The 22,732-nt window shown below is 54.1% G+C and overlaps 2 protein-coding genes across 9 annotated transcripts in view; both read right to left on the bottom strand.

Moving 5' to 3' along the window:
* Positions 1–62: 62 nt before the first annotated feature.
* Positions 63–4,927, bottom strand: FOXJ1 (forkhead box J1). The gene is made up of 3 exons (XM_012453662.2): positions 4,796–4,927; positions 3,589–4,255; positions 63–1,843 (listed from the first exon to the last, which is right to left on the bottom strand). Exons 2-3 carry the CDS (start codon positions 4,084–4,086, stop codon positions 1,076–1,078), a joined length of 1,266 nt encoding a protein of 421 aa, XP_012309085.1. The 5' UTR covers positions 4,087–4,255; positions 4,796–4,927; the 3' UTR covers positions 63–1,075.
* Positions 4,928–6,150: 1,223 nt separating this feature from the next.
* The window catches only part of RNF157 (ring finger protein 157), an 89,228-nt gene continuing 72,646 nt past the window's right edge, over positions 6,151–22,732 (bottom strand). For 5 of the 8 annotated variants that reach the window (XM_064369535.1, XM_064369540.1, XM_064369542.1 and 2 more), the window contains 8 exons: positions 22,168–22,406; positions 21,217–21,325; positions 19,411–19,570; positions 18,771–18,949; positions 18,463–18,528; positions 17,513–17,561; positions 15,575–15,685; positions 6,151–8,933 (listed from right to left, as the gene is read on the bottom strand). In XM_064369535.1, coding sequence (XP_064225605.1) covers positions 8,812–8,933; positions 15,575–15,685; positions 17,513–17,561; positions 18,463–18,528; positions 18,771–18,949; positions 19,411–19,570; positions 21,217–21,325; positions 22,168–22,406 — 1,035 coding nt within the window. In that variant the 3' untranslated portion in view covers positions 6,151–8,811. Of the gene's footprint in view, positions 8,934–10,813; positions 10,855–15,574; positions 15,686–17,512; positions 17,562–18,462; positions 18,529–18,770; positions 18,950–19,410; positions 19,571–21,216; positions 21,326–22,167; positions 22,407–22,732 lie in introns of all 8 variants that reach the window. The other 3 variants (XM_064369537.1, XM_064369536.1, XM_064369538.1) reach the window with 3 other exon arrangements.

The raw sequence follows: 22,732 nt of genomic DNA, 5'->3' as shown, positions 1-22,732 counted from the left end.
CTCGACCCCTCCAGAACACCCGGCCTCACCTGTTCCCAAAGACGGTTTTGTGCAGGTCCATTTTTAGATCTTTTAAAATTTTATTTTTAAAAACTTTTTATTGTAAATAACTTTTCATGAAAAAGGTTAAATTGCCCCACGGGGCGGGAGGGTGGATGTAGGACACAGCCCAGGGGGTCTGGGTGGAGCAAGGCACGCCCCCGGCCCCCGGAAGTGCAGGCAGGGGTGCGGGGTACCCCCATTTCTTGGTCCCAGTAGTTCCAGCAAGCTCGTTGTCCCTCCCAGTGAAGCCTCAGCTACAGCTACACTCACTACATTAGTCTGTCTGTCCCCTACAGCTTGGCTGCCCCTGCCCCAAACCCCCGGACCCAGACTTCTTGCTGCTCTCAGCCTCAAGTCTTAAAGATTAGGGATTTACATCCCCGCCCCATCGACGGGGCCAGGTGAAGACCCCAGAGGTCTTAGAGAGGATCTCCTTGCCCCATCCTGTGCCCCCACTTCGTTTTGGTCTCCTCTCTCTGCCCCCTCCCCCAGTCCATCTTCTACCCTGCTCCGCCTCATCCACCGCCTGCCCCGGCCCCACGGAGGCTCTGCCAGGAGAAGCCTCCAGGGGGTTAATTTGCTGTCATCTAATTAGCATTTGTTGTACCTGGGGACTCTCTGGATAGAGACCTGGGGAGGCTGGGCGGGGGGTGGGAAGGGGAGAGTGGAGGTGCTCTGGGAGGGCCCGGTTTTTTTCCTCCCCACCCTATCCCGGGCCCCTCCAGGCCTCGGCTCTCCTGGTGCAGGACCCTTTAGCCAGTTTCTGGGGCTGGGAAGACGGGGAGCAAGGAAACACTGTGTGTACAAGGCGGGCTGGGGAGGAGGCAGCGATTCTGGTCCTGGGCCCTCGTTCTCAGCCTCCTGGGCTTGAATCTGATGGCAGCGGGGCTGGTGGCCATGTGGCCTTGCGGGACCAGCCTTGGAGCCCTGGCCCAGCCCCTGCCTGGATGGTGGGGTGTCCGTGGACCTGTGTTGGGGGCAGTTCTGGGCCCTGACTTGGGCACTGTCCGGAGGTGGGGCAGGGCCTGGCCTCTTACAAGAAGGCGCCCACGCTGGCCCAGTCCTGCAGGTCGGAGGCCAGGGTGGTGTCCCCAGCCTCAAAGAGGGGCTCTGGGGGCAGGCAGCCGCTGCCACTCTCGTCCCAGGGGTGCTGCAGGAAGGATGTGGCCAGGAAGGTCTCGTCGAAGTCCAGGCTGTCGGCAGCCTGCTCCACCGGAGGCCCCCAGGTGGCGGGGCAGTCGATGTGGCGGCCGTGGATGGTGAGGTCCACGTCCACGTGTGAGGCGGGGCTCAGGGGTGGGCTCAGCTCCAGGGCCCCCAGAGCACCCAGCTCTCCGCCCAGAGTGCCGGCGTCGAAGATGGCCTCCCAGTCAAAGTTGCCTTTGAGGGGTTCCAGCTCACCCTGCTCCTCTGGGGTGGGCAGCAGGGTGCTGAGGGACCGAGGGACCTTGGCCACCCGCTTGGGCAGGGGCTGTTTGCGCTTATGCCCCAGCCTGCCCTCGCCCGCACCCCAGCCCGCCTCCCCGGTGGCCTCCTCGAACTCCCGCAGCAGCTGCTGGGCCTCGGTATTCACCGTCAGCGGCCTGGCCTGGGGGACAGCGCTGGGCTCCTGTGCGGCCTGGCGGGCAAAGGCCGGGTGGATGTGGACTGGGGGCAGTCGCCGCTTCTTGAAGGCCCCGCTCAGCAGCCGCTCCGCGTACTGGGGGTCGATGCGCCAGAAGCCCCCCTTGCCTGGCTCGTCCTTCTCCCGAGGCACCTTGATGAAGCACTTGTTCAGAGACAGGTTGTGGCGGATTGAATTCTGGGCACAAGGAGAGAGCGAGACAGAAAGAGGAACCGCTGGGTCAGTGGGGACGGGGCAATGAAGTGGCACCTAGCCCTCCTGGACACCCCCCATCTTCTCTCCAGCAGGAGAGATACACTGCTTTGCCCAGGCCACTGCGGCTCTGGGACACCAGCCACAGGGCACTGGGAGCCCAGAGTGCTGTCGGGGGCTTTTGTTCCCTGTTGCCGGGATATCTGCCTGCTCAGTCATCCGAGCTCTGAGCCGCCGGGTGGTTCTCCGTGCCACCCCCGTCGCCTGCCCTCCCTCCCTCACCCTGCTGCTCACAGCCTCTGGCCAAAGCCCTCTGCTCCCCCAGGGCCTGGACCGCCATCTCCCTCCATCTCCCTCTGCCTGGGCCTGGCTGGCCCTCTCTGTGAGTGAGTGGGTCCAGGGAGGGGGCTGGGCAGCAGAGGATGGAGAGAGAGAGAGAGAGAGAGAGAGAGAGCGCGAGAGCGTGAGTGTGTGCAGGGATGAGGGGTGTGGGATCTGATGACTTTCCCTGTTTGTTGAGCCGGCTGCTGGCCTGGGCCTTCACCCCCCAAGGCCCCCTCCCCCTACTCCAGGCTCAGTTGATTATTACCCAGCCAAGAGCCAGAAGCATAGCACTCATTCCTGGGGCCGGTTTCCTGAAGCCAAAGCTGAACAGGCTTAGGGTAGGGTGGGGCTGAGGGTCCCTGCTTTTTGCTGTGGCTAAAATGACACTGCTCTAGGGTCAGGGGGCATTTGAAATGGCTTGGGACTGTGGTTCTGTGGCCTGCCCACTTTGGGTGCTTCAGGGAAGAGTCTGGGCATCCTTGGGGGGCCTCTGTTGCCAACTAGCCCTTGATGGTGATGGCTGAAGACAGGGCAATGTCCGCCCAGCCTCAAATCGACCATTCTCCTGCCTTGTCCAAAGCCTGCTGGGGCCTGGGGTCCTGGGCTGGGACAGCAGGGAGCGGCGGGGATAGTGCCCCCAGCAAGGCTGGGATGTTTACATGGTGGCCTGGGCCCCTTGGCTGCTCTGTGACAGGTTCCAGAGACTTGGAACATGCAGCCGTGTGGCAGGCAGAGCCCCTGTGGAAGGCACCTGGCTCAGGTAATTGTCCCCCCAGGGAGGTTGGCTGAGAGGGGGGGTTGGAGGGAGGAAACTAAGCAGCGGTTGAGGTAGGGGGCTGGGACAGCAGCTTTAGGAAGGTCCCCTATGCCCTCCACCCTCCACTGGGACAAAGCTGGCCCTCACATGCCACAGCACTCCTTCCATCCCACCCTCCCGAAGCCAACTGCAAAAGGGCAGGACATAGAGCCTGGCAGGGAGGCCATGTTCCAGTTTCCGTTTCTGACTCCCAGCCCGACAAACCATCCCGGGCAGGGCAGTGTCTAGGAATTCTAGGACTTGGGACAAGAATGTGCCTTCAGTTCACTGCTCTCCCCAAGGAGACTCTGTCCACGCAGAGTCTAGCCCTGGTCTTTGGCCTGGGCCTGCTGGATGAATGGCAGGTTCCTTCCCCTTGAATCTCAGCCTCTGCACCCCTAAAGCCCTCCACCTCTGGACATTCTCCCTTCTCCCTCTCTGGAAGTCAAAGGAGGGGCAGTTGCAAGAACTGGGCTCCTTTGCAGTCCTCCCTTCTGGGGCCCTGGCCGCACGGAGCCTACTTGGCCTGCAGATCTGGGATGTGAATCCATTGCGGCGTGGGGAGCCAGGAGGGAATGGGGAGGGAGCGGCCGCCGCCCGCCTCCTCTACCTGCCAGGTGGGATCTGCATGGCGGAAGTAGCAGAAGTTGTCCGTGATCCACTTGTAGATGGCCGACAGGGTGATCTTGGTGGCCTTGCTGGCCTGCATGGCCATGCAGATGAGCGTGGCGTACGAGTAGGGAGGCTTCACATGAGGGTTGGTGGCGTAGTCCACGTCGTCGGGGGGCGGGGCCTGCAGCCCCGGGGGCGCGCTCCGCGACGTGCACGACGATGTGGGCTTGCCCGGCGTGTGCGGCTGCCCCAGGCAGGCGGGGTCGGCCGCCAGGGGGGACCCGGGCGCTGCTGAGCCTGGCACCTGGTGGTAGCCGTGGGGGTCGGTGCCTCCCTGGGGCAGGGCGGGGGCCTTGGCGTTGAGAATGGAGAATTCCTGCAGCCACTGAAGGCTGGTCAGGCTGTCATCCAGGGCGTCGGGCTCCTCCAGGCCGCCCTCAGGCCCGACCTCCTCCGCTGGCCCGGCTCCCGAGAGGCGCAGCCAGCTGTCCGCCATGTCTGCGGGGACTCTCCGAGGGGGCGGTCAGCATCCACGGGCTGAGCCGGGGGTGGCCCGCCGCGCTCTCCGGACCGCTGACTCCCGCAGCTCCCGTTACACGGCCTCCCGGAAGCGCGCTTCCATCTCGCGACCCCGGGGGCGCCTCCTCCGAATATGTGTGTGGTGCCTGCGAGGACCACGGCGGGAGCTGAGCACCACCCCACGCCCCGTACAGGGGGCGCCTCCCCTAACATCATCCCCGCAGCTGGGTAGGATCTTTTAGTGCCGAGGTCTGGGAAATAGAAGCAAGGCCCTGGGGTCCCACCCCCCACCAGAACCGCCTCCCTCCTCCTTTCCTCTTCGAGGTTTTATTAGGCAAATAAAGTAAGAGGGTAGGGGCATCCGAGACTATCCTTTTCTCCCGAAGAGCAGGAAATCAGGACCCCCTTCCTCCCCGCAACAAATGGAAATGGGGCGACAAGTCTGGGAGGCAGTACGACGGGGCAGGGACGGAGGAGGTCCTCTGATCCTTGAGAAGGAATATTATGATAGGGAGTCGTCGGGAAGGAAGGGGACGGAACAGTTATCGGGGGCAGGAGGCGAGTTTCCCACAAACTCCTCCGATGTCAGTCCCTGGGCCCACCACTTCAGTCAAGGACGAACGATAGAGCGGGCTGGTACCGTCGCCCACCCTTCCCCAGGGCCTGTAGCCCTCCTCGTCCCTTACCTGGCTCAGAGCGCAGCCCGGGCCAGAGGAAGGTTCTGGAAGAAGTTCCTCCCACCCCCTGCGGCCCTCTGTCCCCAGCTCGAGGGCCCTGCCAGCGCCTCTCGCTGCCCCCCCGCCCGACGGCGCTTCTCTGAGCGACTGCGGCCCTGGGACCGGCAATAAGTAGCCGCTCCAAAGGCTTCTCCTGCTGCCATGGCGACGCTCCGCCCCCATAAACAGCTTCCGCCGCTGCCATTGGCCAGCACGTCTCCAAGGAGACCGCGGGCACTTGCCACTCTCTCTGGCGGCAACTCTCTTCTAACTCTCTCCTCCTGCCGCCCTCTCCCGCGCCACCCAACCCCCTACCCGCCGCCGCGTCCCGGCTCGGCTCTTTCCCGCCCGAGGGCCCCGCGCTGGGGTCGGAGAAGCGCGCGGCCCGCGGCCCCTGGAACCGCTATGGATCCGTTCGTCCTGGGGAACCACGACTCCCGTCCCCACCCCCTTCCAGTCCGGGTCGCTCTGAGGCATCGCCTGCTCCTGGGACAGAGCCTCGGGTTGGGGGGCTAAGGCCGGGAGCGGGCTTAAGCTCGGGAATCGTATCCTTGAGGTTTTCTTTCCTCTCCGCTGCGAGTGGCACTTTCTCATATTTCTGCGGCCTTTCCCTCTCCTGCGACACTTAGTATCTCTCTCCGGTGCCCCAGGCAGGTCTGACTCTCCGATGCCACCTGCCGCTTACATCCACAGAGGCGGCAGACACACCAGGCGGTAGGGTAATCCAGTGTGTCCCGGTAAGCAGGCCCTTCCTCACCCCTATCCTCAAGGTTCCAGGAAGCTGACATTTTAGAGGCTTCTGCAGAAGTGCACTCACTCTTTTGGAGACAGCTGATGAGGCAGAGCCCGTGGGTAAAACTCTGAAGTCATGGACTTGTCAAATTCTTCTAGCGGGGCCTTTCGGCCAATTAATTTCGCCAACCTTTAAGTGAAAGGGATTAAGGGTAGAGGGACTCTGGGGACTGTGGCCCTTCTTCCTCCCTTCCCCTGGCCTCCCTCCTGTCACCAGCTTTCCTGCTCTTTAATTATTGAGGAGCTGCAGGGTTGGAAGTTCTCCGGTTTAAGGCGGCTGCAGAGGCAGTGGTGGGGGCTGGGTTGCTTACCCAGCCTCTGCCCAGGAGCTGGAGAGCTGGAGCCAGGAAGGCTGGTGCCCAGGCCATGAAGAAGGCCTGGCAATGGTGCATCTCTCCCCCACCAACATGCCTTTCCCTAGCCCTTGCCTCTCCCACTCCTCCAATTCCAGATCCTCTTGAGTAAAAATATTAGAGTACTGGAGAAAGAGAAACTTTCACAGATAAGCTCACTTTGCAGTTAGCTAGCTCTCCTTCCCTTGTAAACAGTTTTATTCATTTTTAAGAATCATGCAGCAATCCATAAATATTGCATTCTTGTTATCCCCACTGTAGTGTGCCCACAAGTGTACCCCAGGGAGAGGGGTACACAGATGGCACAAGCAGTATACACATGCACACACCAGGTGTGCAGACCAAAGCAAAGTGAGCAACCAGCGTGCCAACCCCAGGTGGGCAGGATCCTGACTCCCCAGGTGAGACGCATTAGAGTGTGGGGGTCTGTGTCCAAGAGATGCCTCAGTGGGGGTGGAAACCCTGGTGGGATGGAACTGGGCAGAACAGGGCTCCGTAAGGAAGCTGGGATCACACCACCTGAAGGCCATAGGGAGAGCACAGGCCTAGTGCAGCAGGAAGGAGCCCTGGGTCTCTAGAGTTGGGTTGTGCCCTGTGGGAGAAACCAGGCCCCACCTCTTTTCTTTGGGCAAACTGTGGACATGACTATGTGACTGTCTCCAGATGAAGGACTGGGGCGAAAGGGTTGACCACTGACCTGTCCTAATCAGGCTGACAGGACTAACTCCTTGGATGGTGTATTTCTGCTGGCCAAACAGCTAAATGACAGCCAAGAGAAGGTGGGGGAGGGAGGAAGAGGAGAAGTTGGAACTGAGAAACAAGTAAAGAACATTTCTAACCTAGGTATGCTGTGGACGTGGAACTGAGGCCTTGAGGAATCTTTCTGCGCCTCTCCCTAGGAGAGGACTGAGCACTTGCTGCGAGGAAGGACACCTCCAGGAAGGGGGTCCTGGCCACTGCGGCTACTGTTTACCTGAATCTCCTTCATCTCAGCTCCTTCCTCCCTCCTCCCAGGTAACACCACACTGTGAATACTACCTGCAGGGGACAGGACAGGAGGTGGTCTGTGTGCCACCACTATCCCTGCTGCTTCTGGGCTCATGTTCCAGGGAAATCAGGAAGTGGGGTTATTGCTCAGCTTATGCATCTTAACTATGAAAGGGGCTGGAAGAACGTTAGGGAAGGAAAGGACATTAGGTGGGGCCTGAAATGGCAAGAGTCTACTGCAGCATTTCAGAGAGGGTGGACAACAGGCTCCCCTTCATCAGGGCAGGATGTGAGCCACAATCACCAGGCAGTGTGACAGTCACCACACTCCTGGCCTCTGTAGCCACACAGGAGCAAAGGACCCGTGGGCACCAGGCTCTTTTTGATGCTATCGGGCTTGGAAACAGCCTTGAAAAGCTTTTTTAGGGTAACAATTCCAAACCCTAAGACAAGTCCACCACAATGGGCATAGCCTATAAGGCTCTCCCACATCTCAACCTCACAAATAATAGTTGTTTCTAGCTTTGCTTTCCAAATACTCTCATGCCCTACTAAAGAACCACCTTTCCAAAGGCCAGTAGACAACACATGTAAGAGCCACATGGAATTCACCGAGACACAAGTGCTGAGGAAGGGGGCAGCCACCACCTCGTTGTCCAGACGTGCTGTTCTGGCTCCTCTATTTGTGCCCTTGCACTGGGCTGGGGCGGGGAGGGCACATGAACAGAACACGATCTCTGAACTGCCAATCAGCATGTGACTGGCCCCATCTCCCGCTTTACTAATTAGGCTCAGCAGCTCTGGAAGGCAAGGGAGGAGCACGTGGAGGACGGACGGGGCCTGAGGTGAAGGCCCTGAGCCCTGACTCCAGCCTCTGCTCCTGGCTCACTGCTGCTGGCTGCATGCTGCTGCCTAACTTCGCTCAAGCCTCTCACCACCTCCTGTGTGGACCTGGGCACCAAACTGAGAATCACTGGTCCACATTTCTCTTCCACCATTAACAGAAGGGGATAGAGATGGGGGCAACAAGGACAAGAATGCCACCTCCCGGGTGAGGGAGGATGAATTACGATATAATATGTGAGCACTCCTCATCCAGTACTTGGCACATAGAGAGGTCAACACATGTTTCTTGAAATGTCACCTTAGGATGGAGCCCTAGGCCTCCCTGAATGCACCTGATCAGGAGAAATGCTCCTTAAGGGAAATCATCTTAACTGGGGGATTCTCAGATTCAAGGGCTTCTTCGTAAGCAAGCCCAGGAGACTGGCTCTGCTCCCAGAAGGAAGGATTGTTTCTTTCAACCAACCTTTTGGCTGCTACCATTTCTTGTCCTCGAGAAAGTCACTCCTAGTGCCTGCGGAGGGGAAGGCCACATGCGTGCAGTATGGCTCTCCTTTCCACAGGAGCCATCCTCCAGCCCCACCCCAAACTTCAGGTTTTCAATTGCTTATGGTGTGCCAGAGACCAGGAAATGCCAGAGGGATGTTTATAACAAAGCTGCCAAAACTCTAAGCCTTCTTGTTCTACCCACTAAGGAGAAAAAAGATGCATAAGAAACAACTAGCCCATGGACCCCAGCTCCATCTGAACGTCAAGATACCATGGGGACATTCCAGAGTCCCTGCAAAGGGTCCTCATGAGCTGCAGTTCATTGAGTGGCTTTAGGCCACAGGGAGAAAGGAGGGCTCCAGTCTCCTCTTAGAGGTGAGGGATTGTGGTTACAGGTTGTATGAGCTGTCACAGGAGGGTGAAAAGTCCAGCATCTTGCTGAGGATGCCTAGGAGGCAGCAGCCGAGTGAGGATGGATGGAATGCAGGGGCAGGAGGGGAGCCCAAGTGCAGGGGCTGGGGCTCAGACAGCCAAAGGGCCCCACACGCAAGGCCTCGTCTCAGAGTCCTCCAGGCTGCTGGATGACAAGCGCCGGCGCTGGGCATTACGTCGACTGACGGCATTGTCATCAGCCTGCCAGGTACCTGGGGAAGAGAAAATGAACATTACAGGGGCCAAAGCTTTGGCCAGGTCCAGATGGTGTCTCCAGCAGGGCAGCCCAGGAGTCAGCACAGAAGGAGCAGGACGAGTGTCACTTGAGACCCCTGTGAGGGCGCGAGCCACAGCAGACGTGCTTGAGAACAGAGAGAAACAGGTGCAGACAGGTGCAGGGGCTGCTCCTGCCCGCTGGGCTAGGTACAGTCACTGCCACTGTGGCTCCCGGACAGGGAGGATGCTCCTTGTTGTGTGAACTTACCCTAGGATCCACTTTAGTATTTTAAGTTCTTGGTTTGAAAGTTTGCCTATATGTTACGATAGACAGGAAAAGGAAATTGGGCCTCGTTGAGCTATTTTCATTGGGGCAGGAAGAGGTGGGGGGAAGTGAGAAGACTATGTTCATTCTGGCCCAAAGTGTTAATGTTTTCTGCGGGGGCCAAGGTGGAGCAGGAAAGGACTGGCCACCCAGCAGGGTTCCTGGGATAGAAGGCCGCATGGAGGCAGGTCAGTGTGAGGCACCAGCCCCCGTCACCTGCCATTTTCCTCTCCTCCTGCACCTGCGCATCTGTTGAGGTTTGCTACTAGCTGGTGCCATCAGCCCAGCAGACACCAGCCTGAGAGCCTTGGGGTCCCACAGGTACCACCACTGAACGCATCCTCTCCCCTAAATCTGCCACTGCCCCCATGTGAGGAGTGCCAGTGCCCGTCTGGAAACCCATTCTTGGTGCTTCTCTTTCCTTTGTGCTCCGCATCCAATCCTCCACGAGCTCCTATGGGCTCACTTCTAGCCGTGTTGTGACGCCATCTGTAGTCACACTAACTGGGCTCCACTTCCAGTTTACAACGGTGTGATCTTGGGCACATCAATTTACTGTGGGCCTTGGTTTTCTCACCCATCAGATGGGAGATGAGTACTGACCTCACAGGCTTGCTGTGAGGACTAGAGGACGCAAGTGCTGGTGAGAGAATCTGACTCCTAAAACAGCCTGTGCTCACGCTCCTGCAGGACACCTCACCTTTCCCCTGGGTGTCCTCTTCATCTCCTGTCCACAGATGAGCTGGCTCCCTGCAGTGCCCTCTCTCCAGGGAGGCTAGAACGCTCCTGCCTTGGGCCTTGGCCGCCTCTGCTATCAGGGCCCCCTGGCATCCTGGGGTAGGGAAGACATGTCGTCCTCCGGACCCTGTGGGCCTCCCAAGCCATGTCTCCCAGTTCCCTCACCTCACGAGGCACCTCTGGCCAGGTGAGGCCAGTGTGCTCCTAAGTGCTCCCTGCAGCCTGAACTACGGCTCCACGCACGCCTCACATGGCGGAAACCGCTGAGTCCTGGAGCTCCTCCATGGGCAGGGGCCGTGACTTTTCCACTGCTGTGGTCCAGAGCCCAGCAGGACACCCGACCCATAGGAGGACGTGGTCAGTGGACAAGGCCGACCCACCGTAGAGTGTGGCCGTGAGGTTGAGAGAGGCCACTCCCAAGTGTCCTGAGTCAGCCTCAGGCCAGCCCAGGACATGAAGCCTTTAACCCACATGGAGTCAGCAGGTATAAATGGCTAACTTCCCGTCAGTGCCTTGGCATGCTAATCACCCTCGGGCTCTAACAACAGTCTCTGGTGCTGGACCCCAGGGGAAGAGTAAGAACAGGAGAGTCTCGGATCTTCTCACATCCAAACTGAATTTGGGATCTTGACTCCCTAGGGGTGTGTACTGGAGCCTGGGACATGAGTCAAGGTGTTTTTTCACCCCTAGTGGTGGCACTGTGTGTCTAAATATGGCAGGATGAATATAAGGCTGTTAATATTGCCTTTAAAGTGAGAAACCCAAAATAAAATGAGCTGTTTGTTCATTGACATAATTTGGTAGATCTCATACCTATTCCTCAATGTTTATGGGGCAGGACTCCGGAGCTGCGGCTGTTCAGTAGGAAAGACCAAAAGCAAATGGTAAACAAGAGAGAAGACACACATGCATGCACAAATAAAAACAGCAGCACCGCCACCGCCACCGCGACTGCCACCACGGCCACCGCCACCACCACCAGCAAGCCACAAAACGCTGGGCCTCAGGGGCTGCCCAGAGAGCCGCCCTGACTCTGAATTCACAGGAGTCCTTGCAACAAACGCCACCCTTCTAATCTAGAAGCATAAGCCAGGGCAGAGCATCGGTTACTTGTGGAAGACTCAAGAATCAGATCTGAAGTCTCTCCCAGCCTCTTGGTATGCTCTGTGGTGAGGGAGATTCAGCAGCAAGAGGAGGGTGCCTTCCCACTGGCCAGGACCCTGAGGGGCCCACAGCAAAGCCCTGCTGCTGCTCTCTTCTCAGCCTCCTTCCCACGACGAGCCTGGCTGTGGAAAGCCAGTCTGGGTGCTGAGGGGCCTTCCAGAGCAGGTGCCGCCATTTTGTCTGGCTGAATCCAGGCCCCTCCAGCCAGAAAATGGAGAGTGGAGATTTAAACCTTAGAGGGAAATGGATAAAGGTGCTTTCCATTCACTTCTCATTTTGGGGAGTCAGAAACGGGAGTATGAAGAGACCTCTAGAGGTAGATTTTGGGAGCACATTTAGGAAAATCTCACAAGCCCCTTTCCTGCCTTTACCAAGCCACTAATTAAATGTAAGGACTGTAATAGCTCAATGGTCTTTGTCGAGTTTCTCTCCAGGGGAAGGAGAAACTTGGTTTGAATTTTTCCTTAGTGCCCACAAAGTGCAAACTTTCCTAGTAGCATTTTAGTGCTGGGTTCTAAGGCTTCTCAAAAAGAAGAGAGAATTTAATTTGGTCTCCATAAGCCTTTTTAGATTTCACTGGATATGCTCATTCCCCGCAATGCAATAATTTAAAAATTATACTTGTATCTCCACTAAAAAGACCAAAATTATCTTTGCCTTTTTTTTTTTTTTTTTTGAAGACAGTCTCACTCTGACTCCCAGGCTGGAGTGCAGTGGTGTGATCTTGACTCACCACAACCTCTGCTTCCCAGGCTCAATCGATTCTCCCACCTCAGCCTCTTGAGTAGCTGAGACTACAGGTATACGTCACCAAGCCTGGCTAATTTTTGTGTTTTCTATAGAGACAGGGTTTTACTGTGTTGCCCAGGCTGGTCTTCAGCTCCTGGGCTCAAGTGATCACCCACCTCGGCCTCCCCAAGTGCTGGGATTACAGGTGTGAGCCACTGCGCCTGGCCTGTCTTTGTCTTTTTTCCATCACTGACTACCCCAGAGCCTTCACAGAGCTATCACTTGCCTCGATGACTATCCTGCCACCTGTGTAACAGTCCACCAAACTCCTTGGAGCCACATCTACTTAGCGTGGTCTTGCAGTTCTAGTCTTAGTACCACCTGTCACACCCGTCAACTGAGATCTTCCCCTTTACTCCTTTCAGAAGCAATCTCAGAACATACCACTCCCCAGTGAAAAACCAAAAATCCGCCCTTGGTCTTGGGGCCCAGGAAGACCCAGAAGCTTCTTAGGGGGAGAGGGGCTGGAATAACAAAGGTGCCTCTAAGCCCCTCACCAGAGTGGTGAGGATGGGAACCAGCAAGGTTCTCAGTCCTTGCCACTGGCTGGGTCTCCTGGCAGAGGCTGTGAGCATGGTGCAGGGCACGGGGAGAGCCTGGGAGCCACCCTGGGCTCCATTTCCCACTGGCCCTCCATGAAGGGAGTGGTACCTGCTTGAAGAGGGAAACACACTCAAGCAGAGTCCAGGCACACGTGCAGCTGTCCTGATGGGGAGAGAGCTGGCTGCAGGAGCAGTGAGGCGCCACGACAGCCAGTGCTATCTCGGCCCCGGGATAGAAAGCTGAACTTACTGAGTGTGAAGAGGTCTATTTATTCCATGGGACCTACCAAAGGAGTCATTCCTGTCTGTAACCTACCAGATACTTCCAGAGAGTTCTCCAGCACTTTTGCTACCGGTGATGCTACCAGTGGAACCAGAGACACATTTTGCCTAGAGATGTGCTTTTCCCTCTCAAGTAAAAGGGGAAGCAGAGGTTTTGAGATATCACCATCACCCAACTACTGACTGAGGATGCCAATTAAAAACAAATCCTGGCCAGGCATGATGGCTCATGCTTGTAATCCCAGCACTTTAGCAGGCCAAGGCGGGCAGATCATGAGGTCAGGAATTTGAGACTACCTTGACCAACATGGTGAAACCCCGTCTCTATTAAAAATACAAAAATTAGATGGGCATGGTGGCACACACCTGTAATCCCAGCTACTCAGGAGGCAGAGGCAGGATAATCGCTTGAACTCGGGAGGCGGAGGTGGCAGTGAGCTGAGATTATGCCACTGTACTCCACCTGGGTGACGGAGTGAGACTCCATCTCAAAAAAAACAAAACAAAAAAACAAAACCAAATCCTTTTCATAGTCTTTGCCACAGAAGCATTCCCACTTTTGTTGAACAGAAATTAATAGTCTCACACATTTTTTTTCTTTCTTAGAAAATCTTAGTATATTGAATACAGGCCCTCATCTTGAGGTCCCTGGTGAGGATGTAATGGGACACTTACGGTGCTGTACCCAAGGCCCTCTTCCGAGAGCCATCACAGGCATTTGATTTCATGTTTGGCCCAAACTGAACCCACCATAATCTCTAAACAGCTGCCTCCACAAGTCACCCTAAGGAACCCCAGGGCTGCTCTCTTCCTCCCAGTCCTTGCTCTCCTCCCGCAATCCTGTAAGTGGATTAGCCGAGGGGAGTCAGGAAGAGGAGGGAGCAGAGGAATACACTGAGTTTCCACCAGCACTGTTGGCTAAAACAACTCCCAGCAGCTCCCTCTGCCAAAAAAACAGGGGTGGGTAAGGGAGCCCCTTGAGGGAGGCAGGAAGCTAAATTTCCCTCCTAAAGCCCAGTAAGGGGATGACCAGGGTACAGCTGCCTCAGACACAGGGCAGAGCTAAGGCAGAGATGTCATCTTCACCCAACTATGGACGGAGGATGCCAATCAAAACCAAATCCTTTCCATAGTCCTGGCCACAGAAGCATTTCCATTTTCAGAGAACAGAAATTAATACAGTCTCACAAATATTTTTTCTTGGAAGATCTTAGTAAACTGAATATAGGCCCTCGCCAATTAGGAATGGGAGCCTTGCTTACAGCCCCAGGCGAGCGCCTCCCAGGTGTGTGCGTGGCCAGCAAGCTTGGAGGGGGTGAAGCATTGGCAGGGAGGACAGTGCTGGCACGGAGTGAACATGAACTTTCATACCAAGTCTAGAGAACGTGCATGAGTTTAGAAAATAAACAAACCAAACAGACAAATTTACATTTAGCAACATGATGTGAAACACAAATGGACAGATGGAAGCCAGGCCAGGAGCGGGAAGGCAGGGAGTGATGCAGCCCCTGGGCCCCAGCAGCTCCAGTCCAGGCCAAACTGGCAGGAGGCTGGCCCCATGGTCAACGCTCCCTCCTCTATGCTCAGGCAGGAAGGGGGTCTTCCCTGGGCCTGTGCAGGAAAAGCAGGGGAACCAATACTGCCTCTTTTGGTCTCACTGAATATGAAGAGGCCTGGGCAGTGTCTTTAGGACAAACTAAACAGAAAATGACTCAAGAAAGTCCTTTGAAAGGCTGGAGAAAGTGTCTCTAGAGAATTCCAGCTTCCCCTGCCACAAGCTTGTGTGAGGCCAGAGAGTGCTGGGACTGTGCCTTGCACAGGCTGATGGAGAGTGGCAACCACAGAGGTTGTGTGGCTCCAACGCCTCCAGCCACGTCGCTGAGCGAGTAAAGCACTGGACCCGTGATGTGGCTGTTCTGAAGCTGAGGTGAGTCTTCGTTCAGGGAATGTTTAAGAGGTTCAAACAACACAATGTGAAGGACAATCTGTGTTGTGAAACCCGGAGGGGACATTTGACTGAGTCCACTTGGGCAAGATGTGGATTTTAGAAAAGCAGTTTTTGGAGCCCTTGAACGGGCACATTAACTAAAAAGGCAGTCGGTGTGCAAAGTGTGATGAACATGATTCTGTGTAAGACACTACCTAGATTCGGTTTAGTATCATGAAGAGGAATAAGGGCACACTGACAACCTGATCACCTGTGAAGTTGCAGCTCCAGGGAGCATAGTGAAGCCCTAACTTGACCTCTCTTTTGGATCTGAATTCAGTATGTACAATGCAACTGGTAACCCAAAGCTCACTGGCTCAATTAGAATCATTCCTTAGCCTCTAAAATGCTTGCTTTTAGATTCCTCTCTGATCCTAGCTGAAACACATTTCTTCTGAGGAGCTACGGCTTCACTTTAAAAGGGCTAAGGTAATCCTTCCAAGACCTTCACAGAGAGGTGGTATCTGTCTGCTCAAACTTCCTGTCAATGAAAACAAGACCAGGCCACCTGACATGATACCTGCAAGGCCATGAGATGGAGTGGAGAGTGTTTAGGCCAAATCATATATTTTGCTTCTTTCTTCCTATCCTAATATTCTCACTCAGAGCAAGGGTGACTCACTGCAAAAAGCTCAGGGACTCTCCCAGGCCTTCTTACTTCCTTTCAGCAACTGTTCGCCAGCACTAGCACACCCCAGGCCTTCTTGCCAGGAGCTGCAGGGCAGGAGATGGGTGTACCAGGGTGAAAGCAGGGGTAAGAGCACAGGGATTGTCTCCCACCAAGTTCATGTTCAGCAGACTGCCACTCACCAGGTAAGCAGACCTCAGAGCACAGCTTATTGTCCAGTGCTTTCACGCTTGAGATGTCAAAGTCATTGTTATTGTCACACTCCATACCTAGAAATGCGCATGTCCTCTGGCCTGTAACGGAGTTAATGCAGTTAGAGAGGGGCTGGCTGTGTTTTTCTCTGCTTTGCTGTCCTTAAAATAAAAATCTTAAGGATGGAGACAAAAAACAAATCAAATCATATGTTAAAAAAAGACAATAATTAAGTGGGTAAAGAGTGGACAGGAAAGGAGTCATGCTGCATGGGCATGTCTGTGTTCTCGCGCTATCCTGCTGCTTCCCTAGAGCCTGTTCCGCCTGCTGTTCCCTAACGAGTCAGATTGCTGAGGAGGGCTGTGGGACACAGGCTCGACAGAAAACACTGGAGCGAGCAGAGCTGGGCAGAGGCCAGGACGGTGAGGCTGCGACCGCCCGGCAGAAGCTAGGGAGAGCCAGTGGGGAGGTCATCCTGCTCATGCCTGTGTCTGCCTCGGATGCGAGCTGGGTGTGTTTATGACCACAGAGCTCTGCAAAATAAGTACATGAAACAACAACTAAAGGTCTTCGCGTCCATAATTTTGCAGATCAAATCAGAATGACTACATTCACAAAATTATGATTTCCTTTTGTATGAGACCTGAGTTGTTATTTTCAGTGTGTTTTAAGTGACTAACCAGAAATCTACAGACATGTAAGAAGGGAAGGGAAAGGTTTTAAAAGGTGTTTTTTTGTTTTTTTTTTTTAAATCAAGTTCCCCTCTTTTTTTTCTCTGTGAAACAGAGAGAAGAAAACAAATCCATTCCATGGGCTAGGGAATGTCAGGTGAAACAACCTGGCCATACTGCACTTCTGAGAAGCAGATATTCTATAAGAGAAACCATCACAAGGGGTAACTCTTTTACCCTTTGGAGTGTCAGCTGAGTTAGTGACACTCCAAATCCCCTCGGGCTGGAGTGCAAGAGCTGACGGAGGCTGCCTTGGCGGCCACCTTCTCCTTCAGGCTCCTTGGCCAGGCGGAGCTGTCAGGTCCACATGCACACCTTCAACACTCCCCAAGCGATGGCCAGCGCTGAAGCAGAAGCAATAGGATGACATCTGCTGGTGCGTCTGCATCCAGGCCGGGGCACACGTGTGCTCTGGAGGTGCCCCTGCGGGACGTGCTTCAGAGCAGCAGGGGGAAGAGTCTGGCTCCTGGAACACGTGGTGTTCCCTGCTCAGGGGAGACTTTCCCACCTCCCTTCTTCCTCCTATGTGCTGGCTCTGTGGGCCTTTCCTTCTCTTCTAGCCTTACTAGAAACAATATTCTTCCAACTGAAGATGTAACTGAAGCCTGAATTATGGTGCAGGAAAATCATTACAACAGCCTTTAAAATGCTTGCCTAAGCTGAGCTGCTGAAGAGACTTGGACCTGTTTCCTTGACCACGCCTTTAATGTGCCTGCTGGCTCCTGGGATTCCTCTTTTACAATAACGTCCGCCATTTTCCTAACTAAAGCAAGACCTGACCAGCTGCCAAATAGTCCTCCCCTTCCTCTCAGTAGAAGAAATGGCTACTGCTGTTCAACACTGAGACTGCCAGAGCAGCTCTGTGGGGCTCCACTGAAAACCTGCAGCAGACAGGCTGGCGATGGGAACTGCTCAGAGCGCCTCTCAATCTACTTGAGGTAAATATACACCTGCATGTATCTCCTGCAGCACCCGCACCTGACATCCTTGGCTTTGAGGCCCAGAAAGAGCTGAGGAGGTCATAGAGGTCATCAGTGCCCTGCTTGCTTTGATACACCATTAAGAAGACAGCCTTTCCTCTAACAGCCATACAACTGAACAGTGCCACCAAGTCATACTGGTATCCTTTTCTTTATCCCTTAAAGAATACCCAGGAAGGAAACATAATAAAAGGAAATAAAGGACCAGATCTTTTACCATCTTCCTGCGTGGGTGATCCATCCTCTTCCTCTATAACATCATTTCCCTAGGATAGAAGGAAGGCCTTGTGAGTCTATAAAGCAGGAAAATGAGTCGACTGATTGGCTGACAACAGAACTAATCATCTTAATGGTATCTAACTCCAAGGCCTACGTTACTAGCATATATTTTCATCCGTGTTTAATATGCCTGAGAGGCTGACTAGAGGCAGATCTTGCTTGGTGAGGCACCATCTGCCTATAGGGATTAGATCTGAGCCACATTACCCATATAGGCTCAGAATGGTCTGTCAGGAACACCCTTGTTAATAGCTTAGCTGATACTGTTTCTCTAAGGTGGAAGTAAAAGTTACTAAATGAAAGAGCAAATTGTGAGATTATAAAACTTTAAGAAATCTCTTAAGATCCCACACCCTATCCAGATACTCCATTGAGAGTATTTGGCTCAAGAAGAGTTCTAGATCTCTCACTGTGAGCCGGCATTCCACAGCACACCACGGTCAGGGCACGTCTCACACTGAACCGTGGTCCTGTCTGCCTGCTGGACAGGGCTCCTAGATAGGTCCAGTGGGCTGGGGTAGGCAGAAACCTCACCACACAGTTCCGTATAGGTCTGTATGTGCCCCAGTGCCAGTGAGCACCTGGGACACCGTCCCCCATGTAGATACTAGTGGAATGAAGGCCAGGGGCTGGCAAGAAAAGTTCTTTCTTGAACTCACTCCACACCAGTGACCCTAAGAACCAGTGGCCCCACTCACTGGACAGTCCACAGACCCTGGTGTGGCTGCTCTCATCTCTACCCACATTCCACTTGTGACTGATATAGGCATGTCCCCAGGAAGGCTTTGTCAGCACAGCCTCCCGGCCCTGGTCCTTATTGGCATCCCCAGCCAAGGCCAGCACTCCTCTGGCTATGGGAAGGGGCACACTTCGTGCTGCTGGGGTTACCTCTGCATCCTGCTCTCCAGCCGGGAGGCCAGCAAAGCTGCTGTCTGGAGACTCCGCTGGCAGCCCCTGCAGAAGAGCACAGTTTTTGCAGGTCTCCCATCAAGCTCCTGACAGCAAACCCAAAACTTGTTCAGTAGAAAATTGGTGTCAAATAGGAAGGTCAGAGCTAAGGGAATGCCCTGTTTTCTGTGGCACTCCTGGCACTTTGGGGGGCTTTGCCGCCATGCATGGCAGATCTTTGGTTATGCTACTTTGGACATGTGTGCAAAGTACAGAGAAGCCAGGGCGGTTCCCGTCCTTTCCCTTACCTCTCCTTCTTCTGAGGGGGCCCTGCTGGCAGCCCGGGGGGAAGGGAGAGCCTCTCCCTCCTCTTCAGTGCCAGGGGCGATGTAGGAGCCAGACATGGAGGAGACGGTGTCGGTGCTGATCTGGGAGGATGCCATGGACATGACAGACTGGGCCAGACTGCTGCTGGTGCTGGCAGGGCCTTTGGAGACAGGGGATGGAGGAAGGAGCCTAGAGGTCAGGCAGGGATTCTGCAAGCTTTCTGGGGAGCAGAGCCCTCTCCCTACAGTCAGGCAGAAAGGAGTGAAGTGGCCTCCCCTAAAAGTGGTTTTAGGTTTAAGGTTTTCCAAAATTCTGCTCCTTTATATTTTAGAGCTCAGAACTCAGCCTCGGAGACAAGACATTTGCTTTTCCCTGTCATAATGCTAAAGGAAACCTCATGACAGCAGGACTGGGGCTGAGAGAACCGACACTCCCTAGCTACAGGCAAGCCCGCTAACCCATGGTAGGAAAGCAAGTCCTCTTTCCTCTCAAGCCAGGGCCTACCTGTCATGCCGCCCAGGTATTAGCTTGCCACTCCCATGTCCCTTCCCGGAGAAACACCAGGACGCTGTGGCTGGGTAAGGGGCAAGGACATGCAGCCGCTCCCCGCTCCTCATGTACCTTCTGGGGAGGAAATAGTGGACGACAGAGGCGTCCCTGTGCAAGACGACTGGTCAATAGCTCCAGATGATGACAAGGTGAGATTCTCACTTTCTGGAGTCACACCACATTCCTGGGGGGTGTGGGGGACACAACAGGACATGGAGCAAGCGCCAGTCACCTGTGCTGGAGGAAGGGGTCAGGGCGGAGGTCTGGGTAGAGATGAGGAGGAAAGGCGACACTGGGAGGGACTGAGTGGCATGCAGAGGCCGCAGCTTCTCTCTTCTGTCCTCACTTCTCAGCCCAAGCCTGGAATGACTGCCTCCCAGGGGAGGCGCACACTTCAGTCAACACCTCCTGCCCAAGGCACAGCATCTGCTGGGGCCATACAAAGACCGCAGCTCGGGTGACACAGGTCACCCAGCAGCTGTGACATGGGGACACCCCAGGTTTCCCCAGGATTATGATCAGCTTTCCTTCTGAGGCAAAAGCATACAAAGCCAGCAGACGCCTCCCTGCCTGCAGGCTATCTTCACGTAGAGCACAGTTAACTCCTGCTCAGCTGATTTCTGATACAAACACCACCTTGCTCCCAGCCTGCTGCTCCTCCCATGCCCCCACCTGCCAGGCATCTGGGTGCACAGCCTGACCCATCTGAGGCAGATGCAAAGCTCTTCGGACTGTGTCTCCAAAATCCCTTCCCTTCCCTCCAGGCACTCCTCTTTTGTCTTAGTTCAGGCGGTCCTTCTTGCCTCGGCTACTGGTGCCCTTTCCTGGCTGAGTCTGTCTCCTGTCTAGTCCAGAGTGCATGCCGCAGTCGGGTGGGCCTTTGGGAAACGAAGCGCTCACCATGTCCCTGGCCTGCTCTGAGCCTCGACTTCCTGCTCTGTGCCTTTGCATGCACCATCTTATCCACATGGATGTTTCTCTCACCTTTTTCTCCTTGTCTAAAAACTTCAAGGTTCAGCTAAAATGCTACTCCTCCATAACACATGTTCCGATCTCTTCCACTCTATCCATCTCTGACACAGAAATTTATTAACTCTGTTTTGGGCACAATTCTTTTCTATAAAATTTAGTCATTTAACAAATACTTACTGAGCAACAACAACATGCCAGGCACATGCTATTCCCGTGCATCTGTCCTGTCCCAGCCAGACCTGAGCACCCATGGCCAGGGAGCACTTTACCTTCCTATGCCCTGCTCTATCTAGCTCAGTGCCCTACACAGGGGAGCTGTATAAACTTTTGTTAAGTGAGGTCTATGTGGGACACACAGGGTAGACAATTCCAGCCTTCTTCTTCTATTCCTCAACACAGGCCTCCCAGCAGCCCCCAGTTAATCCCAGGGTTTTCCACTTGCTGTTCCCAGGCCTACGGCCCTCTCTCCTCCTATATCTGCATAGCTACTTCTTCCACTTCCCTTGGTCTTGGCTCCTGGACCACTTTTTAAGAAAGGTAACTCCCATTCCCTGTTGTGTGACATGCTGATCCACAGTACCATCTGGCACACGTGTATTTTTTTACTTATTGTCTTTTGTGTCCACCACCCCCAACCCAGCCAGCAAGAATATAAATGCTACAAGGGCAGGGACTTTTGTAGTTCCCCAGCTACTATCCTCAGCATATAGCACAGTGCCTGGCAAATAATACAGGCGGCATACACTGATGAACGCATGAATCTAATGAAAGCTTTGCCGCTGCCTCAGAGGGTGTTGAAAAGGTGTTTGATGAGTGAACGAGAGCAGAGGGACCTGATGAGGCACGCAGGTAGGAGGAAAGTCCCTGGAGTACAACACCCAAGAAAAGGAGAGGAATGTCAATTACCTCTCCGAGATGCTGAGCTGACGGCCTCTGAGAGAGCTGTGTCTCCGACTCACTGCAGGAACGCTCATCTTCCTCTTCAGGCAGCACGGAAGAATTTTGGGAAATGGATCTGTAGAAGTCCAGAAGAAAAGCAGCTGTATCCAACGTCCATTTAGGAACAGTACTTACTGCGAGGAGAAGCTGAGAGGAAAACCCAAATCTTTTTTGTTTGCTTATTTTTTGAGACAGGGTCTCATCATGTTTCCCAGGCTGGACTCGGACTCCCCGGCTTCAGCAATCCTTTTGTTGACGTTTTTAACAGACGAGGAGTACAGCCTCCTGAGTAGTTGGGATTACAAGTGTGGGCCAACCTGCCTGGCTCAAAACCCAAATCTTAAGTAGAACTAGGGAGGTAGAAAAGAGAACCAGGGAGCGATGGAGACCTCTTTGGGGCATCAGAGTACTAAGTTTTATCTTTAGCTCCTTTGATGACTTGCTATCTAAACTTGGGAAAAACCACTGCCATTTACAGGATCTCAATATTTTCATCTGTAAAGTGCCCTCCCCTTTACTCTGCCACAGAAAGCTTGTCATGATTCGTGCCTAGCTGGATTAGATGTTTAAGATATATGGATCACAAGATTCCTTCAGTCTTCGGACTAAGCAATGCTCCCAGGGGCCTGGATGACCCTATCCACAGTGTTCCAACGTCCTCTTTCCTATATCCCATCCCCTACCCTTGAAAAAAAAAGAATACGTAAGAGATTTGTCTAATCAGAATTTTCCTAAGTACCTACATACCATCTTATTTTCATCTCTTAAGGGATAGGATAACCTTCCCACAAGCAGCTCTTGGAACAGCCCAGAGGGTGACCCTGCCCTAAGGCCCCAGGATGTGAGCCAGCACCAAAGAGGGTTAAAGTGTCTCATCAAGGATTCCGGGGGCAATACCATGGAGCACTGGCTACTCACTTGGAGAGACTCTTCTTGAGTTTGAGTCCTTGGCTGCCACAGTCAGACAGGCGGTCAAGAGGGGAGATCGTCCTGACGGGGGGCAGGTGGCCATCACTGCCATATGAAGGGAGCATTCCTGAGAGGTGGCCATCTCCAAGTACGTGAAGTGGAGGAACTGCTGGGGATGGGGTGAGGGGCCCATTGAGGGCCTCCAGAAGAGATACTACTTCATAGCCTGGTGGAATATTCTCTGAGGACTAGGGAAATCAGAGACAGGTTGAAAAATTAATTAGGTCCTTTTGTTTTATGGCATGATCATGCTACTTACTCTACACTGAAAAAAATGTTTTCTTTTATATCTGTTCTGGGGAGCTCTGGTAAGAACAACTGTACTAGAGCAGAGGTAAAATATCAAAGAAACACACATTGTAGATCTTGCTTATTGGTAAACCTTTTCTCAATAATCTCTACTTTTTCTGATTATAATGGAAACATGTTAATTATAGGAAATTTGGAAAATACGTAAAAGTAGAAGTAAGGGGGAAAAAATCACCAGTAATCAAATCACCCAAAGTTACTTTTG

The sequence above is a fragment of the Aotus nancymaae genome, unplaced genomic scaffold, assembly GCF_030222135.1.
Source record: "Aotus nancymaae isolate 86718 unplaced genomic scaffold, 86718_ANA_hifiasm-v0.15.2.pri h1tg000089l, whole genome shotgun sequence".
NCBI lineage: Eukaryota > Metazoa > Chordata > Mammalia > Primates > Aotidae > Aotus > Aotus nancymaae.
Note: the sequence above shows the minus strand (reverse complement) of the source record. Positions and strands in the feature narration are given on the sequence as shown.

Bases quoted from the DNA above. Each gene is read 5' to 3' on its own strand.
- FOXJ1 (XM_012453662.2), bottom strand. From the start codon at position 4,086: ATGGCGGACAGCTGGCTGCGCCTCTCGGGAGCCGGGCCAGCGGAGGAG. The intron at 1,844-3,588 runs GTAGAGGAGGCG...CCTTGTGCCCAG, and splicing joins ATGCAGATCCCACCTGGCAG to AATTCAATCCGCCACAACCT.